The sequence below is a fragment of the Neospora caninum genome, chromosome IX, assembly GCF_000208865.1.
Source record: "Neospora caninum Liverpool complete genome, chromosome IX".
Classification (NCBI taxonomy): Eukaryota; Apicomplexa; class Conoidasida; order Eucoccidiorida; family Sarcocystidae; genus Neospora; species Neospora caninum.
In genome coordinates this window covers 1084802-1105748 of record NC_018390.1, presented here as the reverse complement: position 1 = coordinate 1105748, position 20947 = coordinate 1084802, and the positions used below count along the sequence as shown (strand labels likewise).

Sequence of the window (20947 nt, the reverse complement as noted above, 5' to 3'; positions counted from 1 at the left end):
GCCCGGTCCTGTCGAGACCCAGCACCTACGCGGGCGATTGGGTCGGGCAGTCTCTGCGAACTTTTTCGGAATCCTGTAGTCCGAGGCGTCAAGCCCAGTTGGGAGTCAGAGAACGAACGATGGACAGGGAACACCGGTGCTCACTGCCCCCGTGAGCGACGCAGCGCGGAGAGTGGAACAAGCATGCCCGCCAAGCACTCGCAGGCGGTGGAAAGGCCAGGCAAAAGCGACTTTGAGACGGGAGGGAACTACGAAGGAAAACACGGACCGCCAGAAAATATGGAAAGAACGGATCGTGGCTTCCTGTGTGGACAGGACAGGAACAAGAGGCGAAACAACAGCAAGACCCGCACAGACAGTTCGGCGACCAGAGGCCTTCCCAAAAATCGAAGAAACGAGCTCGGCTTCGACTGATTCGGGTGCGGGAAGTTCGCCCATGGGACGCGAATTTCAGGGAGAACATGCAGGGCCGAAAAGCACGAGAGACCGGCGCTGAGGGTTCAAAAAAACCCCTGCATTACAGAGGTGTACAGAGGACATATCGATGATCACATTTTTAAGTCGGAGGAGCGGAATGTATGTCTTTCGAGCAGACAGAAACGGAGAAAGCCGCAGCAAAACGCACAAGAGAAATGTGGAACAGACACATTTCGTCGTTTTATGTCGCTGCGTGCGCGAGTTTAGCGAGAACCAACAATGGAAAAGCACACGCGCCCGTTATCTCGCGAAAAAAATCCGGCACCCTTGCATGTATCGGCACACTCACAAGCGGTGACCCCCCAGTCTACATGTCGCATACACATGCACATACAGTCCATACGTGAATATCCATAAAATATACGTATGGGACAGGCCTCTTTGGCGTATAAGCACGAGTTTTTAAAAGGTGGCGGAATCGTCTTTAACAGAGAATATGGTTCAGCTTTCCGCACTCGAAAACCGAAAACGTCTTTCGGCGAGAGGCATTTCGGGGTCGAGTAAGGAAACACCTCAGAGCGAGACAGATTTTACAAAACCCGATGAACTCATACATCTTGTGTCAACAGTCTGTAGCGTGCTGCATTCTATTGGGCCTCCACCGAAGTAGCATTTCATGGAGAAAACGGCTTCTGATAGCTCAAGCCCGAGGTAACGTCTCCTTTCCAGTCTCTGCCGCATCTCTAACGCTCACGAGCAACAGTTGCAAGTTCGAAAGCCCCTTCCACCTTTCTGCTCGGAAATGAAGAAGGACAGCAGTTGTTGATCATGCCAATGAGAAACTGTACGCAAAATCGGGCGCACGACACTCCAAAGATATCCAAGGTTCTATCGAAACACATCAGCAAACGACACCCTTTCCTGACGAATAAACAGCAAACTGGTGCACTGGCCTTTTCATGTCTTCGCGCGGCAAAATTGGAGTTCATTTTACAGCAGAAGTAGTGTCCTACAAACGTCGAGACGCAGTCTTTGAGAGGCGAAACCTCCTGCGATAGAATTGGTGTGCGTTTCGTGCTTCATCTACGCCCAGTTGAAGTGGTAGAACACGAAACACTTCGATGGATTTATCCCTAAATGTGAGTCTGTTTACGTTCATTGATATCGCAGTCTTGGAACATTTTGAACAGACGCGATGACGCTCAATAAACAGGCAAGTTGGCAGACACCAGATTTCTTCACTAACGTACGGAGGACATTCAATCCCTCACCCCGGCATCATCCTAGTTTGTGTACACCTGTAAATATGGACAGATGAATAAACATACACATATGTGTGATTTGTACCTCTTGCCTTTTTGCAGCTACACTGGGAGGTTGTGTCTTCCTGTCATGTGGAATGCTCTGTTACCCACTTTCTTTTAATAGGCCGGTAAAAAAGGAAAAGAGATCCTGCGCGGAGCAGGCAGCTGTAATCGGGCTTTCTTAGTTCTTCCGCAATCTTTAGTCAGCTTGGGTAAATGGAAAGCGCAACAGCTGCCTTGCGCTGAGGCGTACCGCTCTAGTTCATTGTCTCATCTACGATCCCGCCAGTTTTTTTGTGTTTGTCGATATGGTAGTGAGACTCACGAGCGCGCCCCTCCCCGTCTTCGACACGCTTTACGTGACTTCCCCTGTCCTGCTACTTTCAAGAAACCATGACTACCGCATTAGAGCAAAGCAGGTTCGTCTGTCTTACGCTAGTTTGCTTCCCCCAATGAAGTTGTTCTCTTCACTTTGACCTGCGTAGTGTGCCATGGGAAAGCACAAGATTCTCACCGGAATAGCACCAAGCGATTTCCACCTGTGGATATGAGAATTCTCGCTTGCACATTAAACAAGGATTACGATACCCAAGCAAACAGTTGTCCCATGTTTTACTTTCAAGCTGTCTGCTGAGGATTTCTCAAGTAAGTTCCTGAGATCACCGTTGAGCTACACGGGTTCCTCGTCTGAATTCAGAACCGTGTACATCGAGGCTGGCTACTCGATTGCATTTGAGGGCAGCTTCTACCGAACGGCCAGTAGTTCGGCACGGACCTCCCGTTTATACAAAATGTGGAACGAAGCAAGGAACCAAGCTGGACAAAGGAGATATACATTTCCCTGCAGACCTCGACTCTGCCCACCTTCGCCATGTGAGAAGCATTCGGGTTCGCCAAATTTCCCAGGAAAAGACAAGAATACACAGGTGTACAGCAGAGATCCAAGAAGCGACAACGTAAAGAAACCAGTGAGACTGACACTGACGACTCCAGACATTCGATGAACGAACACGATGAGCAGTGGAATTCCCTTTGGCGTAGCTGTGTGTGTGGCATTGCAATTACCGCGGAGTTCATGGTCCACACAGCGTTTTTCAGCGCCCTTCCCTGAGGAAATCGAGACTACATGGGAGCTCGTACAACGTCAAAAGCGTCTGGTCGCTGCAGGCTTTGAGGCAGGGCCAAAACACGGCGAGGAGGGCACGCGCGCTTCTCCTGATAGATTCTGCGTATCCTTACGAAGCACAGAGAACGGCAATGGCGCCCATTTTACTGCGGTTTGCTACAGAAAACTGTACAGTGACGACACCCAGGATGACTCTGAACGCCTCACCAGCGGTACAGGCACTGAATTGTTGTTCAAAATTCAGTGCTACAATCTGCATCAGGTGGCCTGCTGGAACGCAAGAAAGCGACGGCCATCCCTACAACTGAGTCCATTGCTGTTCTAAAAAAAGGGGGAAGCTGCGCCAGAGTGCCTACCGAAGCAAAAGTGCCGAGTGATATCCGCGAGTTTCCATGTTCCTCAAAAGGAATTCTTGTGAAGTCCTCGCGATTCATCTACGTGCCTCTCTATCCGTGAGCGGATGGACGGTGCCGGGGGGACGCCTCTCCTGGCACGGTGACGTTCTCGCACAGAGCAGTACTTTACTCGTGTCTGGGGCCAACGCCTCGTAATCGCCACTTGACCGAACGGACCGGTGGTGTTCGGTGCTTCCAGGGTTTTCTTGTCCTGCCGAAAGCGACGATGTTTCAAGAAGACCACCCCAGCTGTCCATTGTGTGGGTGGAGTCGCAGCCACAAGAAAGAGACGGGAAGCCAGCGTAGATGTGTGTAGTTGCACAGAAAGGCGCATGCGATTTTCGCCTGTGAGTGCGCCAACCCCCCCGCCCACAGGAAAGAAACCCTCCCGACGACAGGAACCATTTGAGACATAGCCGGCGCAGCAGAGCCACGCTGTGGCAAGGCGTAAGGTGAGCAGCGGGTCCGCAAGCCTGTTGCAGTCACTTTCTCAACGAATGCGTTCGGGCAACAACAAACCCAATTCTCTCCGTCTTTCACGGTACACTGCCAGTGTTGCGTTTGACAGGAAGGTCGATCGCTGCACTGTCCAAAGCTTTTCTCGCGGGCGACAGACCAAATACCCACAGGTGCGGATGTTCGCCAGGGAAAATTCGAACAGCGCGTGAGCGGACGGCCACGACAGCCTCTCCGATTCATGTTCAAACTCTGTCGGGTTTGCATCTGCAAGTGGTCTGTTCTTCTGGAAGTTCTGGTCATGTAAAATGTCTGGGATCATTTGGTGGACGGAATCCATTCGTGTAGCAAGACGGACTCCGTTTTTTGCTGAAAAAATCCACATTGCGACCAGATAAAGATCTGCGGCACTTTATCCGGTGCACTCTATCCCCTCGTCCTGTGATCGTCCTTACCGTTTCTCCTGCTGGGCAGTTTGCGTGCTCCCCCCTGCCGTCTTCTCTCATCTCATCTTTGTGCAACACTTTAGAGTTTTCTGCGCAGCTTGTCCCTAGTTCCTCGCTCTGCGTGCTCCACGTTACGCAGTTCGGTGTTCCTGCGTATGCTGAACAGAGGTGAACAGAAGACCCTCTTCTCCCTGAAGTTCCAATTTTTACTCGTCGACAAAATGCAGCCCCGCAAACCAGGCGACGAAGCCAAGCAGCAGGCGGAGCTGGAGGTACGGAGACTTTGTTCACATGGCCATCGGGGGCGAGAGAAAATCTGTCGATTCTTACAGTTACGCATGTGGACATGTGCACATGTATGCGCCTGCGTGAATTGGCATCTATCTGTACCGATATCTCCCTTTTTTTGCCGAACGCGCCCCCCCCTTTTATCATGTCAGGAAAACTGCCTTCGATTAGACCTAGCTTCACCCGGGTTAGCGCCACGTCTGCGCTGCTCGGCATTTGAAGAGACACCGAAAAAGTTTGTTCCTGCGTAGCTCCCCGTATTTGCAAGTCTTGAGACTTACTAGGATGTGAGAGGGAGTGCGGAGCTTGATCCTACCGAATTTTCCTTTTTCCACACAAGCCGGGTGGTTCTCATCTGAAACAGTAGGGGGGAAGTGGAGTTCACGGGGAAACGGGAGCGGGTGATAAGATCGAGATTTTATAACCCAAGACGCGGCGCAGGAGAAAGGCATCTCCCATGCAGCGTATCCTTTGTGGCTCTCGACTGAACTTGCATTTCTCCCCTCTATTCCATCTGCTCCCAGGTCGTCCGCAAGATGATGACTCCAACACGCGAGCTTTTGCTGGAGCTCCGGGAGAGTTTCCTGAGGGAATTGAAACGAGTAAGCCCCGTCCCATCCACTGTTTGACAAGTTGACATTTCTTATTAAGCGATGTCCACGACGATGATGGGGACAATGTGCTGCTCGGCTTTCTCTCTTTGGCGCTGGCATGAGATACGGTCCAGAGCTGGTGATGCAGTTGTCACCTGGAGCCTGTATATAGCGTCGCCTCTGTAGGAGGTGAAGCAAGAGTGTTGCTCATCATGTCCCGGAGTCTCCGTACTCGAAGTTTCTTCCACAGGACGGAGCTGACATTTTTACCGCCTGGCCACCGAGCGCCCCCACAGACTGTGCGTGGTGTGTGCTCGATCGGGGGTCTCGGTCGTGCTAAACCGTTGTCGCTACTCGTCAAAGACCCCGCAGTGTTGTTCTTATTCACTCCCGGATGGTGTAGAGACGGTCTTGTGCGCATTTCCGCTTCATAGTAGTCCGTTATGAGGTTTTGTCTTTGTAGGGCTTGGAGATGCACAAGAAGCATGGCATCACTTGGGTACCGGAGGAGTGCTCGATGAAAATGCTCGACAGCTGTGTGACAAACTTGCCTACGGGCGACGAAGTCGGCGAGGCGTACGCCATCGACTTTGGAGGGTCTACGTGCCGCGCGGTCCGGTGTTCTCTTCTTGGCAAGGGCAAAATGCATATCGATCAGGACAAAATCTGGTGAGGAGGCTTTCAGGCACGCCGGGTTGCTATATAGCTGACTGTCGTTTTTGTGCGAGTCCGAGATTAGGGCCAATTCATAATACTGGATGTGAAATGTTTGATTTGCATGTGTACGTACAGCCTAAGAAGCGCGGAACATCGATGTGCCAAGGGATTTATGGACAAACAGGCGGGAGGAAAGGAACTGTTTGACCAGTTTGCCAAGTGCATCCGCGGGCTGATGGCGCGATCAGGAGACCTGAAGAAGGCGGAAGAGACCAACACACCTGTTTCAGTTGGATTCACTTTCTCGTTTCCCTGCGCTCAAGCTGTGAGTTCCAAACCCAACACGAAACACTAGATCCTCTCTCACGGTGAATGCCCCGAGAGGCAGTGCAAGGGGGCGACGTTTCACTTGCGTCTGAAGCTGCAGCCAGAAGTTCAGTGGGACAGGGAAGTCGCGCTCATGTGTGGGCTTACACACACTTCGAAAGCTTTGGGTTTGTGCCTCCAGGCTCTTAATTCTAGCATTCTCATTGAATGGACGAAAGGCTTCGAAACTGGTCGCGAGAACCCTGATCGTGTAGAGGGCAAGGATGTGGCGGTGTTGCTTGCCGATGCTCTGGAACGACAGAAAGTCCCTGCCGTATGCAAAGCTATCGTGAATGACACGGTAAGCGCCTCAACTGGAAGAGCCTTCGAGGCCGTTGCACTATTCGATGGCGTAACTGGACACAGCGATGGCCCCCGTCGTTTGCATGTTCACGTGGAAACATGCGTTTTGCGTACAACGGTGGTATCGTTGGAAGCGTAGCGAGACACTCACTGCGATGCCCGCTTTTGGATTTTTGTGATGTTTCTGTCAGGTTGGCACATTGGTGTCCTGTGCATACCAAAGAGTGCCAGGCACTCCCGAGTGTCGTGTGGGCCTCATCGTCGGCACCGGATTCAACGCCTGCTACGTGGAGCCCGAAGCTAGCCAGTATGGTTACACTGGTACAATCGTAAACATGGAGGCAGGAAACTTCCACAAAGAGCTTCCTCGCAACGAAATTGATGTCGAGGTAAGCTTGCCGTTCTTTGGCACTCCCGACGAGTATTAAAGGTGCAACCCCAAATGTGGGATTTGGTTTCTCCTTTGAGTATTTTTTAGTGTCACAGCGCAAATCTGGATGTCCAAGTAGGCTGTTATGCTGAATCGTTCGTTCCACGCGTTCAGGTCGACGACAAGACACACAACCGGGGGAAGCAGCAATTCGAGAAACTTGTGTCGGGCTACTACATCGGTGAAATTGTCCGGGTCGCCGCAGTGAGAGTATTCGGGGATCGTGTCCCTGAGAGAGCAAGGTGAGCAACTTTCCGGGCGAAAGAAAAGGTGAAGGCTGTCAAGCGGGCAGTTGGGTGCGTAGACAGTGTGACATGGGGTCGTCGCATGTTGCTGCCGCAGCTGTTGTGTTTGTTTCGCAGCGTTCGGCATTCAATTCATGGAGAAACGGCGTCAGCGATCCGTGACGACCATAGCGAGGACAAGGCCGCAAGCATCCAGGCTATCAAGGAATGCTGGGGCGTGACGATGGATTTGACCGACATCCAATGCATCTGGGAGATTTGCAGACTCGTCTTCGACCGATCAGCCGCGTTCGCCGCAACCCTGGCCACCACTCTGTGCTACAGAACAGGAGTAGGTTTACGAGTTAGCAGTTTTCCGCAGTAGCCCGTCGCATTCAGTTCTGCTTTTCGCCCGCCCATGTATGATTCCTAAACGAGTCGGTGTGCCGATAATGCTTGTGCTGTTGTGCAGCGACTGGACACCGGAGCCACTGTGGGAATTGATGGCGCTCTGTATGTGAAGAACCAGTGGTACCGGGAGGCGGTTGAACATTACACGCAGTTGGTCGCCGGCGACGCTGCGAAAAACATTCACTATTGCATTGCGGATGACGGCTCTGGCAAGGGTGCAGCCCTGATCGCTGACGTGAACTGACTCCCCGATGGTCAACTTTCCTGTCGGGAGAACCACAGTCGCAGCGTATGTACCGATACCTTCACAGGATTTTATGAATCGGCGCTGCGGCAGATGCTGAAATTCCCTTTTTTGATAGTATTTTGATATATGTATCATCGGGCACGAGTAATAAGCCCGTCTTGTTATGAGTGTGGCAGGACTTTTTTTTCGGGAGCAAGGTCGCCTGTTATTGCAAGTGCCCTATTTTCGCGACGTGCCCTCGAAATACGTCATTATCCTCAGAGTGTCAAGTGCAGGGGAGGAACAGCTAACTGGTGACGCGTGAAATATGCTACAGATTAAGTGCATACTTGCATGGGCTTCGTTGGAGTCACACCAACTGAAGTTTATGTAAGATGTACAGATTCGAGGGGCTGTTCCATTTAAAACATTCCATGGACACGGTACAGTGGACAGTTTGGAAGAGCGTGACCTGTTAGAGGCAGATCGCATTCAGGAGGGCGTCACAATCGAACTGCACACTAGCCTGTGTGCCTTCGTTTTCCTTTTGCCTGTCTAGAGGGGGCCTGCGATCAGGAATTGGGGAAACTGGTGTTTGCAAGGGGGCAGGGGCGCTGAACTGTCGCGTCTGAAGAGCGTGGCCGCATGGATCATCAATTGTCGGGGGGTTAGCCTCTTCGTTGTAAGGGACCTACCGCAGTCGAGCACGCAGAGGCTGTCGCTTTGTCGGGGCTGGATGAAGTGGAAGAGGAAACACGCTTCGGTGACAGCTCGCTTTGTCCTGTGTGTTTTTCAATTCCGGCGTAATTCCCTGCGTCGCATGCTCTCGCCACATGGCAGTTGGGATCGTGGATGCTCTCTATTATGTCAAGAGAGTTTGTGTACGAGGGCTGTGACGGCAACATCAAGGCGGTTTCGTTTTTGACGGGGGAAACCGAGGCGTGAGGCGAAGCGGTACAATCGCCTTCGACGACACTCGGGGCCCTTCCCATCGCTTCTGTCTTGCGGACAGGATTATCTTTTACCGGCAGTGAGATAACCGTCGTTTTTTCCCGGTTTGACTGTCCTGAAGGCAATTCTTCAGGTGCCGGTAATGGCACACCCTCGTACTTTTTTTGCCCACGGGCCTGTGTGTGGGGGTAGGGATGTGCTGATCCGGTTAGTTGTTGGGCTGCATCGTCGATATGCCGAGAGAGAATCCAGTGACTCCAATCCGACTTTACGGGAGGGTCCACGTCACGATCTTGCGCCAAGCTGCAGGTCGCCTTTCGTTTCGCGCACACGTTATCCGTACTTATTCCTGTCATCTCATCGATTTCGAACAAAATAACCTGACTGTCCTGAAAGTGGTTCACATCCAGTTCTTGTTTTGTTTGATCTTCGGCCGCCATGTCTTCCGCGCAAGTCAAGCGCAGCTCTGCAGATTCGGCCGCTGTTCGCGATTTCGTGTTGCTGTCAGCCTGGTAGTCCGAGCAGCTGCTAGGCGTGTTCCCGGGACAACTTGACAGACTGGAGGCTGCTGCGGACGGACTGCGACTCCTCTTCCGACTGCTGCGCGCAACCGTCTGTGGCCCGTCGCTGCTCTTAAATAGGTCACACTTTCGGCGTTCCTCGATGCCGCCGAGCGAGCTGATCCGCTCGACTCCAGTGGATACCAGCTCGTTTTCACTCGTCTGAAGCGGCGACAATTGCTGTTGTTGATGACCGTAGATTATAGGTTGCTATCCCAGTAAACGGTGGTATATTCGTACCAAACAAGGCCCCAGTGCTTCTCTGAAAGAAGTTGTTAAGGAGATGCTGGTGACTGTTTCGGCCACTTACTTACCGTCCCAAATACGCTGCACGCAGAGCTTCAGCGAGCTGCTCCCGCGATTCCTGAGTCACGGAAGCATGCATGATCTCCGTAGCACACTGTATGCTTTAGTCTTACTGAGAGTTCGACAATTCGCTGAGACGCTCGACTCAAGTCTTCCTCAAGTTCCTTTCTTCGCTCCCTTTCCATCAACACTTCCTCTCTGAGCTTTTCGAGGCTGGCGGACGACTAGAGGCTGTTTCTTTGTTTTGTCCCTCGAAAAGCTCTACTGAAAGCCCTACCGCGATAAGCTGTTCTTTCAGCTGTGCAGTGTGCTGCCGATATTTTTGCTCGTCCGCCTGATAGTCGTCCATCGCAGCTTTAAGCTCGTCTAGCTCCGTCTGCATCTCAAGCTGCCTTTTCAGCACCTCACTCCTCTCCTTTCTGACGTCTTAAATCAAGAACGACGCCATACTGGCTGCGGCAAGCGAGTCGCATAGTGGTAGTCTCTTACCGTTCAACGCCAGCTGCAGATCCTCAAACTTTTTAGCTGCATGGCCTTGCATTGAAATGAACTGGTCGAACAACTGGGCTGAGGAGTCCAGACCACGGTCCCGTGTCGGGGCCAAACTCTTGCAGGCCTCCAACTCTTGTTTCGCATTGTATTTTTCCAGCTCACACTGCTTGAGCTTGTTTTGGGTTGATTCTAGGAGATTTTTGAGGTTATCTCGGAGGACCTGAAGCAGCGTATGTGTCGCAGCCCTAGTGGATGGGGCCATGTGTTTACCGCACCTTCAGTTCCTCATTTTCCTTTGACAGAATGCGCGCGTTTTCGCTGGTTATCCCATCCTCGATCGTCCGGTCAACGGTCGCAAGCTCGAGCTCTTTAGCGCTGAGGTCCGCTTTCAGCGAACTGATCTCCAGTCGTAGTTCAATACACTCCGCTTTTCTGCGTTTCTCCGACTCGCTCAGTCTCGCAGCTTCGTCAATAATATCAAGCAGCTGCGTCTTGTATCGCACTATGGACAGGATGTCCAAACACTCCTCTGGCTCCAGCATCTCGTTTGAAAGGGTAGTGTCTCCTGCGAGCAAAGCCAGAAAATACTGTTCCTGGCACGTACTTCCACGTAAAAGTTCGCGGTGATTGTGAACTGCTTTGTTATCCTGGTTGCCAGGGATAAGGGCAACTCATTGTCGATAAATCTAGACCACCGCGCGCACACGTCAGGTGTATCGTCAGCTCTGTGATGGGGACCGCCGTTCAGGTCCGAGAACCGACAGTAGCTACACCGCAACAAGTTGAACTCTGTGAGACAACCTGCAGCCAAAACGTCGCTTTCTGTCTCTAGTGTCGCGTGCATTCCCGAGTTACAGGGTTCGATCTGAAGCCCCCTGTAGTTGGGCTTTTGTAGCTATTCCTGGTGGAGAATGCGGCAGCCTCTCTGCAGAGCTCAGGTTCACCCATATGCCACGACAAAAAGCGGAGCTTTCAGCGTTCTTGACGGTGCGGCGACTGACTCAAGTTGTCTGTTCGCTTATTTTTCTCGGAGTCTTTTGTGTGCGACAACATTGTTGGGAAACCTCTTGCGGGAAGCATAAAAACTCTGTGCTGAAGGTGTAGTCCGGCGTAAATCGGAAAGAGAACTTCCGTCAGCCGTACATTTGACTGACGAACCTGAACGTCGTCCGGGCAGAAATAGAAGGGTCTAGCTCCGTTTTCCGCGGCGCTGTTCGGAGTCTCCCGTCGCGTCTGTCGCGTTCCTTCCTGCAAAAATCAGTTATAGACAGCGAGCCGTTTGTCCCCTGAACTCAAAACCCGAGGCTGTTGCTCCTGTAGAACAGCAGTTGCCTGCTGTCGCGTGCCTGATGTGCCGCCGGCTCTGTCGTTAGCAACCGGCGTACGGGTGGATTTGCTCTCCCCAACAAGCAATCGAGCGACTTAGTTTCCACGGTATCGTGCTGTGTGAGACAAGAACTGCTTTCGCGTGTCGCTGCTCAGGTCATCTGACGCTCCACTCAATCCTTCTCTGGCAACTGCTTTGCGTAACACTCGCGGAGGGAAAAGCGTGCATCCTCATATGCAAGATGTAGCGGTCTACTAGTTTTTGGGATGGCAACGCGAATCGCTCGTTTGTCGAGCGGTGCTGAAGTTCCCTGTCCTCAACACAGAAGCTATCTTAGTTTACAAGGGTCGTTACGGTAGAAGAGCAGAGGCAGTCTTGAGGTGACCGTGCTACCAACGCCCGACGTCCACCAATCCTACGCCGTTCGTTTCTGCTGCTGCAGCATGTTGGTGTGTTCCGCGGATCCACGGCGCCAATTTGCCCTTTGATACTGTTCGGGAAGGCGCAGCGTAAACTGGAAGGAACAAAGTGTAGAACGTGCGCCCGCGCGCCGCAGCAGACTGGTCGACGGCGAGACAGTGTGCAGCACACGAAGAAGGGTCAACAGCTGTCGAGACTGGTGTACGTTGTTGCCGAGAAGCTGTGCCATGCTGGCCAATGTGAGAGCGTGTCTCCGCGGCCCCACAAGAAAGAAAGAATTACCGTATGGTACCAGAAGCCCTGGACTTGTCGGAATCAACACTTCTTCACAATGTCGTCCCCCCAAATGCCTATCTTTCACCGCGTCAAGAGGATATGTTGCAAATGCAACACTTCCAGTGCAGTTGCTTGCTAACTGACGCGACACACAATGGAGCTCAAGCGGGTGCATGGTGAACTGCCAGTACAGACGAGAAATCAGCCACCGACACAAGACGATTGTAGGGTTGCGCATAGCGGTGACGCATGCGTGTTTCGTCGCAGGCTCTTTTCACAGCAGTCGAGACAGGACACGTTACAAATGACCGTGCGAAAAGAGTTGCTCGTTCCGGTACAAGATGTTGTTTTCCTGAATCACTCAACTTTTTACCTATCCTGTGACGTTCCGTAGGGGAGGAATTTCCGTGGACGACGACTTGTGTATGGCCGTCCACTGGCGAACGCGTGCATCTGCTTTCGTCCGCACGGGCTGCAGTGTCTGCTGGTGTGATGTTTTTTTTATGCTAATATTTCATCATATCGGACGCTCGTGAATTGCTCGTCCTGCGGCCGGTTCCCGGCGGAAGAACACTTCTGCGGAGCACTTGGCTATCGTGTGCCGCGGTCTTTTGCCTACGGGCGAGAATGAACTGGTTTCCGGGGGTTGCTGTCACTTTTGACAGTCTTGTCTCTTGCGTGACACCAGGGGAACGTCCTCTCCGCTTGTTTGGGTGGGAGAAGGGATCAGCCGTTCAGCGTACGTGCCTTCTCTGTTTTGAGTTCTTCTGAGGTTCATGCCTGCTTTGGCATTGAAAAGCGGGGGTACCGCGCTTTGCACGCCGTCTCATTCCGAGCCCCCACTGCGATATCCGATTCCCTCTTGTCTCTCTCCGCCTCATCAACTCTGAGGTTTTTTCGAGAGCTCCCTCGCAGTTGGATAACGAATTTCCGCTTCGGCTCTGGCCTGTGTCCTTCCGGACCCTTTTCCGTCCCACCCTGAAGATCTATCCGCGTTTTTTGCGCATCCAGCGAGACCGCCGGTTTCAGCAGAGGCAAAGACCGTTCTCTGTTTCCCTTTCACCATGCAAGGAAATCCGCCCAGGCCGCCTCCTTTAAGTCCGAGGGATGACCGCGCGAGGCGTGCCGTCCCTCAGGGGTGGGCTGTTGTACAGACACCGGACTCACCACCCACACTCAGCCACGGGACTCCCGGCTACCCTGCGTCTGGCCCGTCCATCACACCAATTTTTTTCCCCTCGGCTGCAGGGAACACTTGCCCCCGACCTTTCTGTGCGGAGGCTTTCCTGTCCGCAAGTCCTGTTGACAGTCACAACAGCAGTACCGGGTCTTTCCAGCGGCGCGACTCTGTCAGCTCCGGTTTCTCTCAAGCCGAGAGTTCGGGTTCGCCGTCGGTTTCGGGGAGCATGGAGCAGGGAGGCCGTTTCGGCCGTTCCCAAAAACCGTTGAGTGGCCTTCGGACCTCGGTGTCTGTGCCGAATTTTTTCCACGCGAAGCCGACCTCGCTCTTGAGGAAGAAGGGCCGGGATATGGACGCCACGGGGAGCGTGGCGCGGGAGGGCGCTTTCTGGGGCGACCTGTTAGACGACGAAAACGAAAAGCCGGCGACGCCTGGCTTGGAGGCGGCCTCCTATCCGGTCCCTCCCGCGGGTCCGCGGCCGATCGGAGCCTCGCCTTCGCTCTCTGGCGCGCTCTCGGCGCTCTCCAGCGCGCCCAGCCCGCTCTCTTCCCATCGAAGTGGGGACGGACACGCGCCGCTCGGCGCTGAGAAGCAGACCGCCGACAAGAGATTGCCTGGATATCGCCGCAGTTTCTTCCAGAAACCGCTCGGCCTCACGCTGTCGAAGCTCGGGAGTCGCGGCGAGAGCTGCCCGGACTTCTTCGCCCAGAACAAAGGCCTCGTTCGAGTCTCGTCGGCGGCGAGTGTTGCTGGCGAAGGCGACTCCGTCAGCTCCTCCTCGTCTGTCGGCACGGACCTCTCCCAACACGGCGGCGTCTCTGAGGAGCCGACTGCTCCCGTCCCCGTTCTCTTGGGGGTGCCCAGCGCCGCATCTGCCGCCGTGCCCACAATCTTTGGAGGATCAACGCTCCGCCAAGTCCACAGTTCGCCCTCGCTCCAAGGAGCCTCTCCAGTCCCGACGCCAACGACCTGTCCTCCCCCCAGTCTGTCTCGCATGTAAGGTTTTTTAGTCCACACCGAAAAAATGCACACCTGTCCCCCGTGGTTTCCCTCCGTCGCATATCCCAGGCTGCCGATGTCTCCTGACTGGACCACCGAGGCGACATGCGCGCTTCCCAGAAGAAGAGCGTGGTCGTCTTTTGAACGTTCGTGTCGCAATCTTTTCCGAACACCCCTCAGCTCAGCGCCCTGATACCCGGGCCACTGGGAACCGCGAGGCACACAGAGCCCCCGCGAGAAAGTCCGCATCTCACCGCCCAAAGGGGAGCGAGGGGAGAAAAAGCCAGACGCCCTCTTCCCCCGGTCGTGTGTGCCTGGCCTCGTGTCCGTCTCCGGTTACCCTCGCCCCTGTCGCCCGCCTCATCCCCCTCTTTCGCTCCTGGGAGCGTGTATGAGTTCGGGGGTTTCGCAGGGGCAAAAAAGATGGAACGCCCGTGCCTTCTCTCACACTCGGTTTCGGCGTCGTTGTCTTGTCCGCATGCAGCCAAGCGTCCGAGCTGGAGCAGTCGATCGACACCGAGTTCCTCTCTTCTCTTTCTGCGCGGCGTCTCCGCCTCTCCGCTGGCCCGCCGAACCCTCCGGCCCGACCCAGCCTCCCCTCGGGGAATCTGCAATTGCAGCAAAACCGCCAAGGGAACCTCGGCGCCATTTCGCGGCGACTCTCGATTCGGCAGCTGGTCCAGAGATCCTCGGCTGCCCTGGGGCCTCCAGCGCAGCCGAGGATTGCGTCCAGGGGCGCCACGGGCGACGAAGGGTCGAGCGCGCGACCGGCTGGGGACCGGCCGGGCACTGCGCGCTTTGCTGCCTCCCCACGCGACGCACACCCTGGATTCGACGAGGATGCTCTGCGCGTTGGAGAAGTCTCCGCTGTGCCCGAGGAAGTCAACGTTCAGGAAGAATCCGGCTCTTCTCACGGGTACGACCTCCGCGCTAGAAACAACGGTGCATCAAACACATCTGTGCATGTGCTCGCGCTATCATGCGTACGATGCCACATGCAGATAAGTCTCCTTCGAACAAAAGGGACGCTGAAAACGAACGGGTTTCGCGACGGCTCCTCACTGTAGCATAGCGATGTCTGCGTCTGCATCTAGTTGGTGGCGAGTGCGGGGACCGTACGAGAGAGACCCTGAGCTTTCAAAGTCCCAGGTGCACTAGGCCTTTCGCGCATCGCGCTTTTTCAGGCGAACGTTTGAGTTTTCGCTGTTCGTTTTGCCTCCCCAGATCTTCCCCAGAAGACGGCGTCTCCGACGACGACAGCGGCGGCGCTGGCGCGTCGCCACCCGGAGGGACGGGTTCGTAAAAACGTCGCTGGACAGTCAGAAGCGAACGCGTTCTCGGCTTTTTCTCGGGAGGGCCCTGTGCCGTTCGAAAGTCTCCGGGCGTCCAGACGGCACCTTTTCCCCTCCAGCGCCGTGGCGTCTTCGTTTCCTCGAGTCGCCAGAAAGAGGGTTGCATCTCTCCACTCTTCACGGTTGGTCGTGCATCCCTTTTTGTCTCCTGCCACTCCGGACGCTATCCGATCGACACGGGCCGCGTTCCTCCTCCATGTTTGTCCTCGGGTTTCCTGTACAGATCTACTTTTTTGTCCATCGCGTTTTCCCCGCTCCGCAGTGTGCATGTGAAGGCGTTTTCGGACAGTTCCGGTGGCGTTGAAGAGAGCAAAGACTTTCACCGTTCTGTGTAGCTGTCTCCGAGGAAAAACTGAGGCATTGGCCGATTGGAAACACGAACAGACGGATCTTGCAATCGCCCTGGAGCCCCTGCCTTTGAGACAAGACACCCCGCTCAGTGTGTACGACATGCAGAGACTCCGAAAAACACACGGGTGACTGAAATCGTTGGGACAGTGCCTCCCTCGGGGGGGGGGGGGGGGTTGGGGGCAAACGCGCAGGGTGGATGCGCAGTTTCCAGAGAGAATCCACGCATCCGTGCACTTGGGGCCGCGTTGTGGACAGGGCTCGGAGATCGGCCTCTATAGACAGCACTGTTAGGGAGCTCTTCTCGGTTCGTCTTCACAGAGCGAGAAGGAAGCAGACAAGCGAGGAACGGGAAAGAGAGAAATGGAGACCGCAGAGCAGAGGTCGGAAGAAAGAAGGCCACGGGAACCGAAAGGCAGAAGAAAAGGCGGGCTCGAGATACAAAGATATCTCTGCGTTCCGACGGGAAACGCAAGAGTCGTTTGCAACAACAAAAACACATTTGCTCTCTTTGAAAAAGCGCTCCGTTTCGTCCTGGAAAGAAGCGTCGGTCTTACCTTTGACGCCCCCCCGACGGCAGACCAAAAGCCTACGATGATTTGCCTGTTTTATCACCTGCCACGAAATCTCTTTTCTGAAACCTGATCCGCGCTCCTTTCCCTCTCCGTCCCTCTTCATTTTCTTCCAGTTTCCTCCGTTCCAAGCGTCTCTTTAGACGCTTTCCCGCCCTATTTTCTTGAGGCGTTTTCTCTCCTGAGTGCGTTCTCGTATCTTTTCTCCTTCTTCCCTCTGCTTCAACTCCAGCGTTTTTGTCTGCGCCACCCGGTCTCCCTCGATCTCTCTCTCTCGGCTTCTCGGCCTCACCTGCGCGCCCCCGTCGCCCCCCGGATCTGTTCCTCACTGTCGCTTTCTTCTTCGTCTCTTCCCCACCTCTCGCGCCTCCATCGCCCGCTCTCTTCCTCGTCGCTTTCCTCTTCGCTTTCCGCCACGCTGTGTTCTCGCTGCAGGTCGTCTTCTCGGACTTCGAGAGGCCCGGTGAACGGCTGGGGCGGCGGGGGCCGAGGGACGTCGGGCACGTGGCTAGCTGAGTAGAAGGGTAGCGGCGGCTCCCGGCGGGGCGCGGGCCTCTGCGTGGGGCCTTCGGGCCCGTGGCGGTCGAAGGCCTCGAAGGCTGCGTGCTGCGCGGGGCGGACGCGTTCGAAGGCTCCCGACGAGGGACTGAACACGACGCCTTCCGAAGGCGCGCTGCGAGAGAGAGGAGACGGGCGCGGAGAGACAGGAGAGCGGCCGCGTGCAGAGCGCGAAAAACAGAAACACGGACACCACGCACGAAACGCCCAGGAAGACACTGCGTTCGCGAAAAAGGGAAAAGAGAAAGGCACAGAGATGCTGAAAAGACCCGAGAGAAGACGCCCCAGTGGAAAACTCCCAAAAGCACACACACACACACACAGGGGACCTCCGCTCCGTAGTGGTCCCACCTTCCCACTCGCCTCGGAGCCTCACCGACTGGTGAGGCACTAGGAAAGAGGCGATCGTCCTCGTTCTTTAGGAAACACCTTTCGATCCCCCAACAGATATATATATATATATGCATATATATATATATATATATATATATATATGTATATGCAGGTGGAGAGAAGGTGTCGATCCCTTTCCCTCTGCCTCTCTCACCTGTTTTTTCTCGCTTGTCGTCTGAGGACGCTGAAGAGCGGTTTCTCTGTTTTGACTTCGCCCTTGTATTCGCCGAGCATGCCGTCCATTTGGACCACGTGTTCGTGGAATCCGTTGCATCGCCACGCGCAGAGGCAGCGGCGCAGTTCCTTGGAGCATTCGGAGAAGCATCTGGGCGAGCAGAAGCCGCCGACTCGTTGGTAGTCGCAAATCTGGCGGTGACGCGCCATGAGACTGACGGCGATGCGGCCCACGTAGCTCCGCTTTCGCCCCACAGAAGAGACCAGGTAGGCCCCGCCGCCGGAGGCGGTCGACGCGTTCTGGAAGGGTGACAGGGGCGCCTGGGGAGTTTGGCTGTCTCGGCTGTTTTCGCGCAGGAAGATGCGCCGCTGCAGAGAGGAGGGATTCTCCAGCTTCGACATCGCGGCAATCAGCAACGCGCGACCGCCGTTCCGCCAGTCGATCGGATAGCGCGGAACCAGAGCCGCGGGGATCTGTAGGAAGAAACGGGCGACGCGCGTTTAACGGACGCCACAGACAGATCGAAGAGAGACAGACAGGGAGAAAGGAACAGAAAAAGAAAGAAGGCGAGAGAGCGAGAGCGCGGGAGAGAGAGAGAGAAAGATGGCGAGAGGAAGAGAGAGAGCAGGAAAGGAGACGTAGAGGAGACTAGCGAGGCAGCGGGAGGACGAGATGGAGACAGGACGAAAGACCGCGAAGGACAGGGACAGCCGCGGACGAAAGACAGAAGTGAACAAAGAGAAAATGGGAGGAAGAAGACAGAAGACAGGGGAAAGCCAACGGCAGGGAGAGAAGAGAAAAAGAGAGGAGGGAGAGACAGGCGGAAGGGACAGCAGTTGAAGGGAGAGAGCGAAGCAAGAAAACTCACCTTTGTCGTGGGGTAGACGGGGTCATACAGAACCTTCTTGTGCCAGTGGTTGCCTGCAAGACAGAAAAACGAGAAAACAGACGCACCTCTATCCAGAAGTTCTCTCGAACGCAATCACGCGCAGGCCTGTGTCTCCCTACCCCGTGTGCGTCGAATTCCGGCGGCTACACCCAACTACTTCTAGCTAGATAGATAGCTAGATTTTGACGAAAGGCGTATCTAAACATCCAAATAGAGAGATACAGATACGCAGCTGCAAACGCGTGGAGAGACAAACACGTGCAGCTACAAACATGTGAGTATGCATATTTAGGCACTTCCCTCTGCCCACGAAATGTCCGAGCAAAAAGGAGACGAAGCGTGAGCGGGTATTTCCCGGGTGCGTCCCCTCGGGCTCCGCGGTGTGGGCGGCAGAGAAAAGACCCTTTGGCTCTACTGGGAGGCGATCACTTCTCTCGCCTTCTCCCCGTTCCTCTCTCTGCCTCTTTCCAAGAGCTGCTGCAGAGACACTCGAAACCGACGCCTTTGGCTCTGTGAGCGCAGTCGCCCTTTACGCGGTGCGTCCTCACACGGAGAGGCGAGCACACAACAGGTTGCGCGTTCTTCGCTCCTTGTTTCTCCCCTCCCCTCCCTATCTCTTCCATCTTCTCTCTGTGTTTAAAACGAATGTGAAGGTTCCACAGTTCCCCACTCTTGTCCATTTTCTCTTTTTCGAAGGGCGACTTCCTCACCTCGATAGCCGATGGGTTTCCGGCCGGCAGGCGCTGGCGGCGGCGTGGCCTTGAAAATTTTGAACGGTGCGGGAGTCGTCATCTCTCTCCTGACAACCCAGCAAGCATCCTTCCCCGCGACGGTGAATAGAAAAAGACGTATGATGTATACCGTATTAATATATATTTATATATATATATATATATGCGAGGATGTACAATCACGCATTAGTAGATATTTATATTTAGATGTATATATGCGTGGGATGAGGCGCGTAGAGACCGTCGACGCGCCTCGAAGTCTCCAGAGAACGCGCGCGTGGCGCGTTTTTGACAAGGACAAAGAGGAGGGACAGAGAGAGCGAAAACGTCTTCGGAGGGGAAGGCGGCGCGGGGGCCAAAGCGCACGAGAGAAAACTCCCCGTGAACCCCAGAGAGGAGGCTACGAAAAGCTAGGAAAGACGGCGCTTTGAATCGGAGCGAAGAGAGGCACTGCGCGTCCTCGATCTTTGCAGGCCCAGATCGGAGACAGCAGCGCCCGCTGCTCAGACCAGTGCGACAGCTTCAGCCGCTCCCTGCACCAAACCTGCGGTTTTCCTCGCTTTCTTCCTCTCCATTTTCTTCTGACGCGATCTGTTAAAAGGAAGAGAACGGAGCGCTCTGAGCGTATGAGAAAAACACCGTTCGAAGGAACGTCATCTCTGAAGGGAACTGCGTGGCGGTGTGCTGTGTCTGTCTCCGCGAAAACGCGCATTCTCCACTCTCGCTCTCTCCAAACAGAATGTTAGCACACGCAGAGAGAGATACGTCGATCTTTGTGTCGGATCGGACGAGAACGCGAGCGACAGACACGCACAGAAGGCGAGCAAAAGCTCGCAGGGAGGGAAGGCGAGGCGAAAGACAAGAAGGGCGCACGAACAGAAGTCGCCGGTTGCACTCGACATGCGACGAACATGTGGATCTGCTCCTTCCTGCCCATTTTTAAAAGACCAAACGCACCTGAACCCCGCCGTGTGTCTCACAGTTTTCTCTGCGGCTCTGCAGAAAGGAGTGTGTTTGCATGCACAAAAGAGTAACGTTCACGCAAAGTCGCCCAGTTTCCCCGGGGTGGATAGAAAAACGTGGGGCCCGCGAATAAGGTCCAGAAAAAAGGCGAGGCAGCGCTCGAAGTCTCTCGCCACTTCTCGGGTGTACAGACACCCAAAAAGCGCACACGAAACGCCGTGTGAGGCCGCGCTTTCCTGCCCGTTTGGAAGCGAAAGTTCTCCGCGCCTTTTCTTCGAAATACCGAGCTCGGGCTGCTCCGACTCCCGCTCCCTCTGCGCTGCGGCGCGCGAGAAGCTTCGCACAGATGAAAAAGCTACGAGAAGGCAACGAAGAGAAGGCAGCCAAGAGAAGACAGAGGAGACAGGGAAAAGACAAGAGACGAAAGGGGAGGGGAACCACCGGACATACGTGTGCACGTCGAGGCTGGGTTTTATTTTTTCGCGTTCTTTTGGCGGGAACCCGCCTCGCGGATGTGTCTCTCGTGCCGATGAGCGACACATTTTTCTCGGACACGCAGGGGGCTCGCCTCTTGTGAGGTCAGAGACTCGCGTCATTCCGTCGTCTAATCTCAACTTTTTACGCGCCCAAGACGCCTTTTTTAGGTGCTTTCCTTCTCTTCGTTGTCGACCTGCGTCTCCTCTCGACTCCGCAAGAAGTCAGCTTTTTCGTTTCTCTTCTCTTCATTTTTGCCTTGCTTTAACAAGGCTCACCAGGCGGCTGTCTCCCCCTCGTTTTCCCTTCCTCGAAAGAGTGACGACATGAGCGGCGGCG

The 20947-nt window shown here is 54.7% G+C and overlaps 4 protein-coding genes across 4 annotated transcripts; 2 read left to right on the top strand and 2 right to left on the bottom strand.

Moving 5' to 3' along the window:
• Positions 1-4365: 4365 nt before the first annotated feature.
• Positions 4366-7660, top strand: NCLIV_039820 (cDNA FLJ57348, highly similar to Homo sapiens hexokinase domain containing 1 (HKDC1), mRNA, related; the record flags this gene model as incomplete). Its single annotated transcript, XM_003880891.1, has 9 exons — positions 4366-4416; positions 4957-5034; positions 5489-5694; positions 5818-6007; positions 6191-6349; positions 6543-6740; positions 6896-7023; positions 7144-7357; positions 7478-7660. 9 exons carry the CDS (start codon positions 4366-4368, stop codon positions 7658-7660), a joined length of 1407 nt encoding a protein of 468 aa, XP_003880940.1.
• Positions 7661-9463: 1803 nt separating this feature from the next.
• Positions 9464-10493, bottom strand: NCLIV_039810 (hypothetical protein; the record flags this gene model as incomplete). The annotated part of the gene is made up of 4 exons (XM_003880890.1): positions 9464-9517; positions 9737-9885; positions 9949-10171; positions 10227-10493. The coding sequence occupies 4 exons, from the start codon at positions 10491-10493 to the stop codon at positions 9464-9466; spliced, it is 693 nt and encodes a 230-aa protein (XP_003880939.1).
• Positions 10494-13038: 2545 nt separating this feature from the next.
• Positions 13039-15456, top strand: NCLIV_039800 (putative ppg3; the record flags this gene model as incomplete). The annotated part of the gene is made up of 3 exons (XM_003880889.1): positions 13039-14150; positions 14638-15069; positions 15378-15456. The coding sequence occupies 3 exons, from the start codon at positions 13039-13041 to the stop codon at positions 15454-15456; spliced, it is 1623 nt and encodes a 540-aa protein (XP_003880938.1).
• A 1257-nt stretch (positions 15457-16713) lies between these two features.
• On the bottom strand, positions 16714-19232 carry NCLIV_039790 (conserved hypothetical protein; the record flags this gene model as incomplete). The annotated part of the gene is made up of 4 exons (XM_003880888.1): positions 16714-17098; positions 17531-18024; positions 18420-18472; positions 19151-19232. 4 exons carry the CDS (start codon positions 19230-19232, stop codon positions 16714-16716), a joined length of 1014 nt encoding a protein of 337 aa, XP_003880937.1.
• Positions 19233-20947: the final 1715 nt, after the last annotated feature.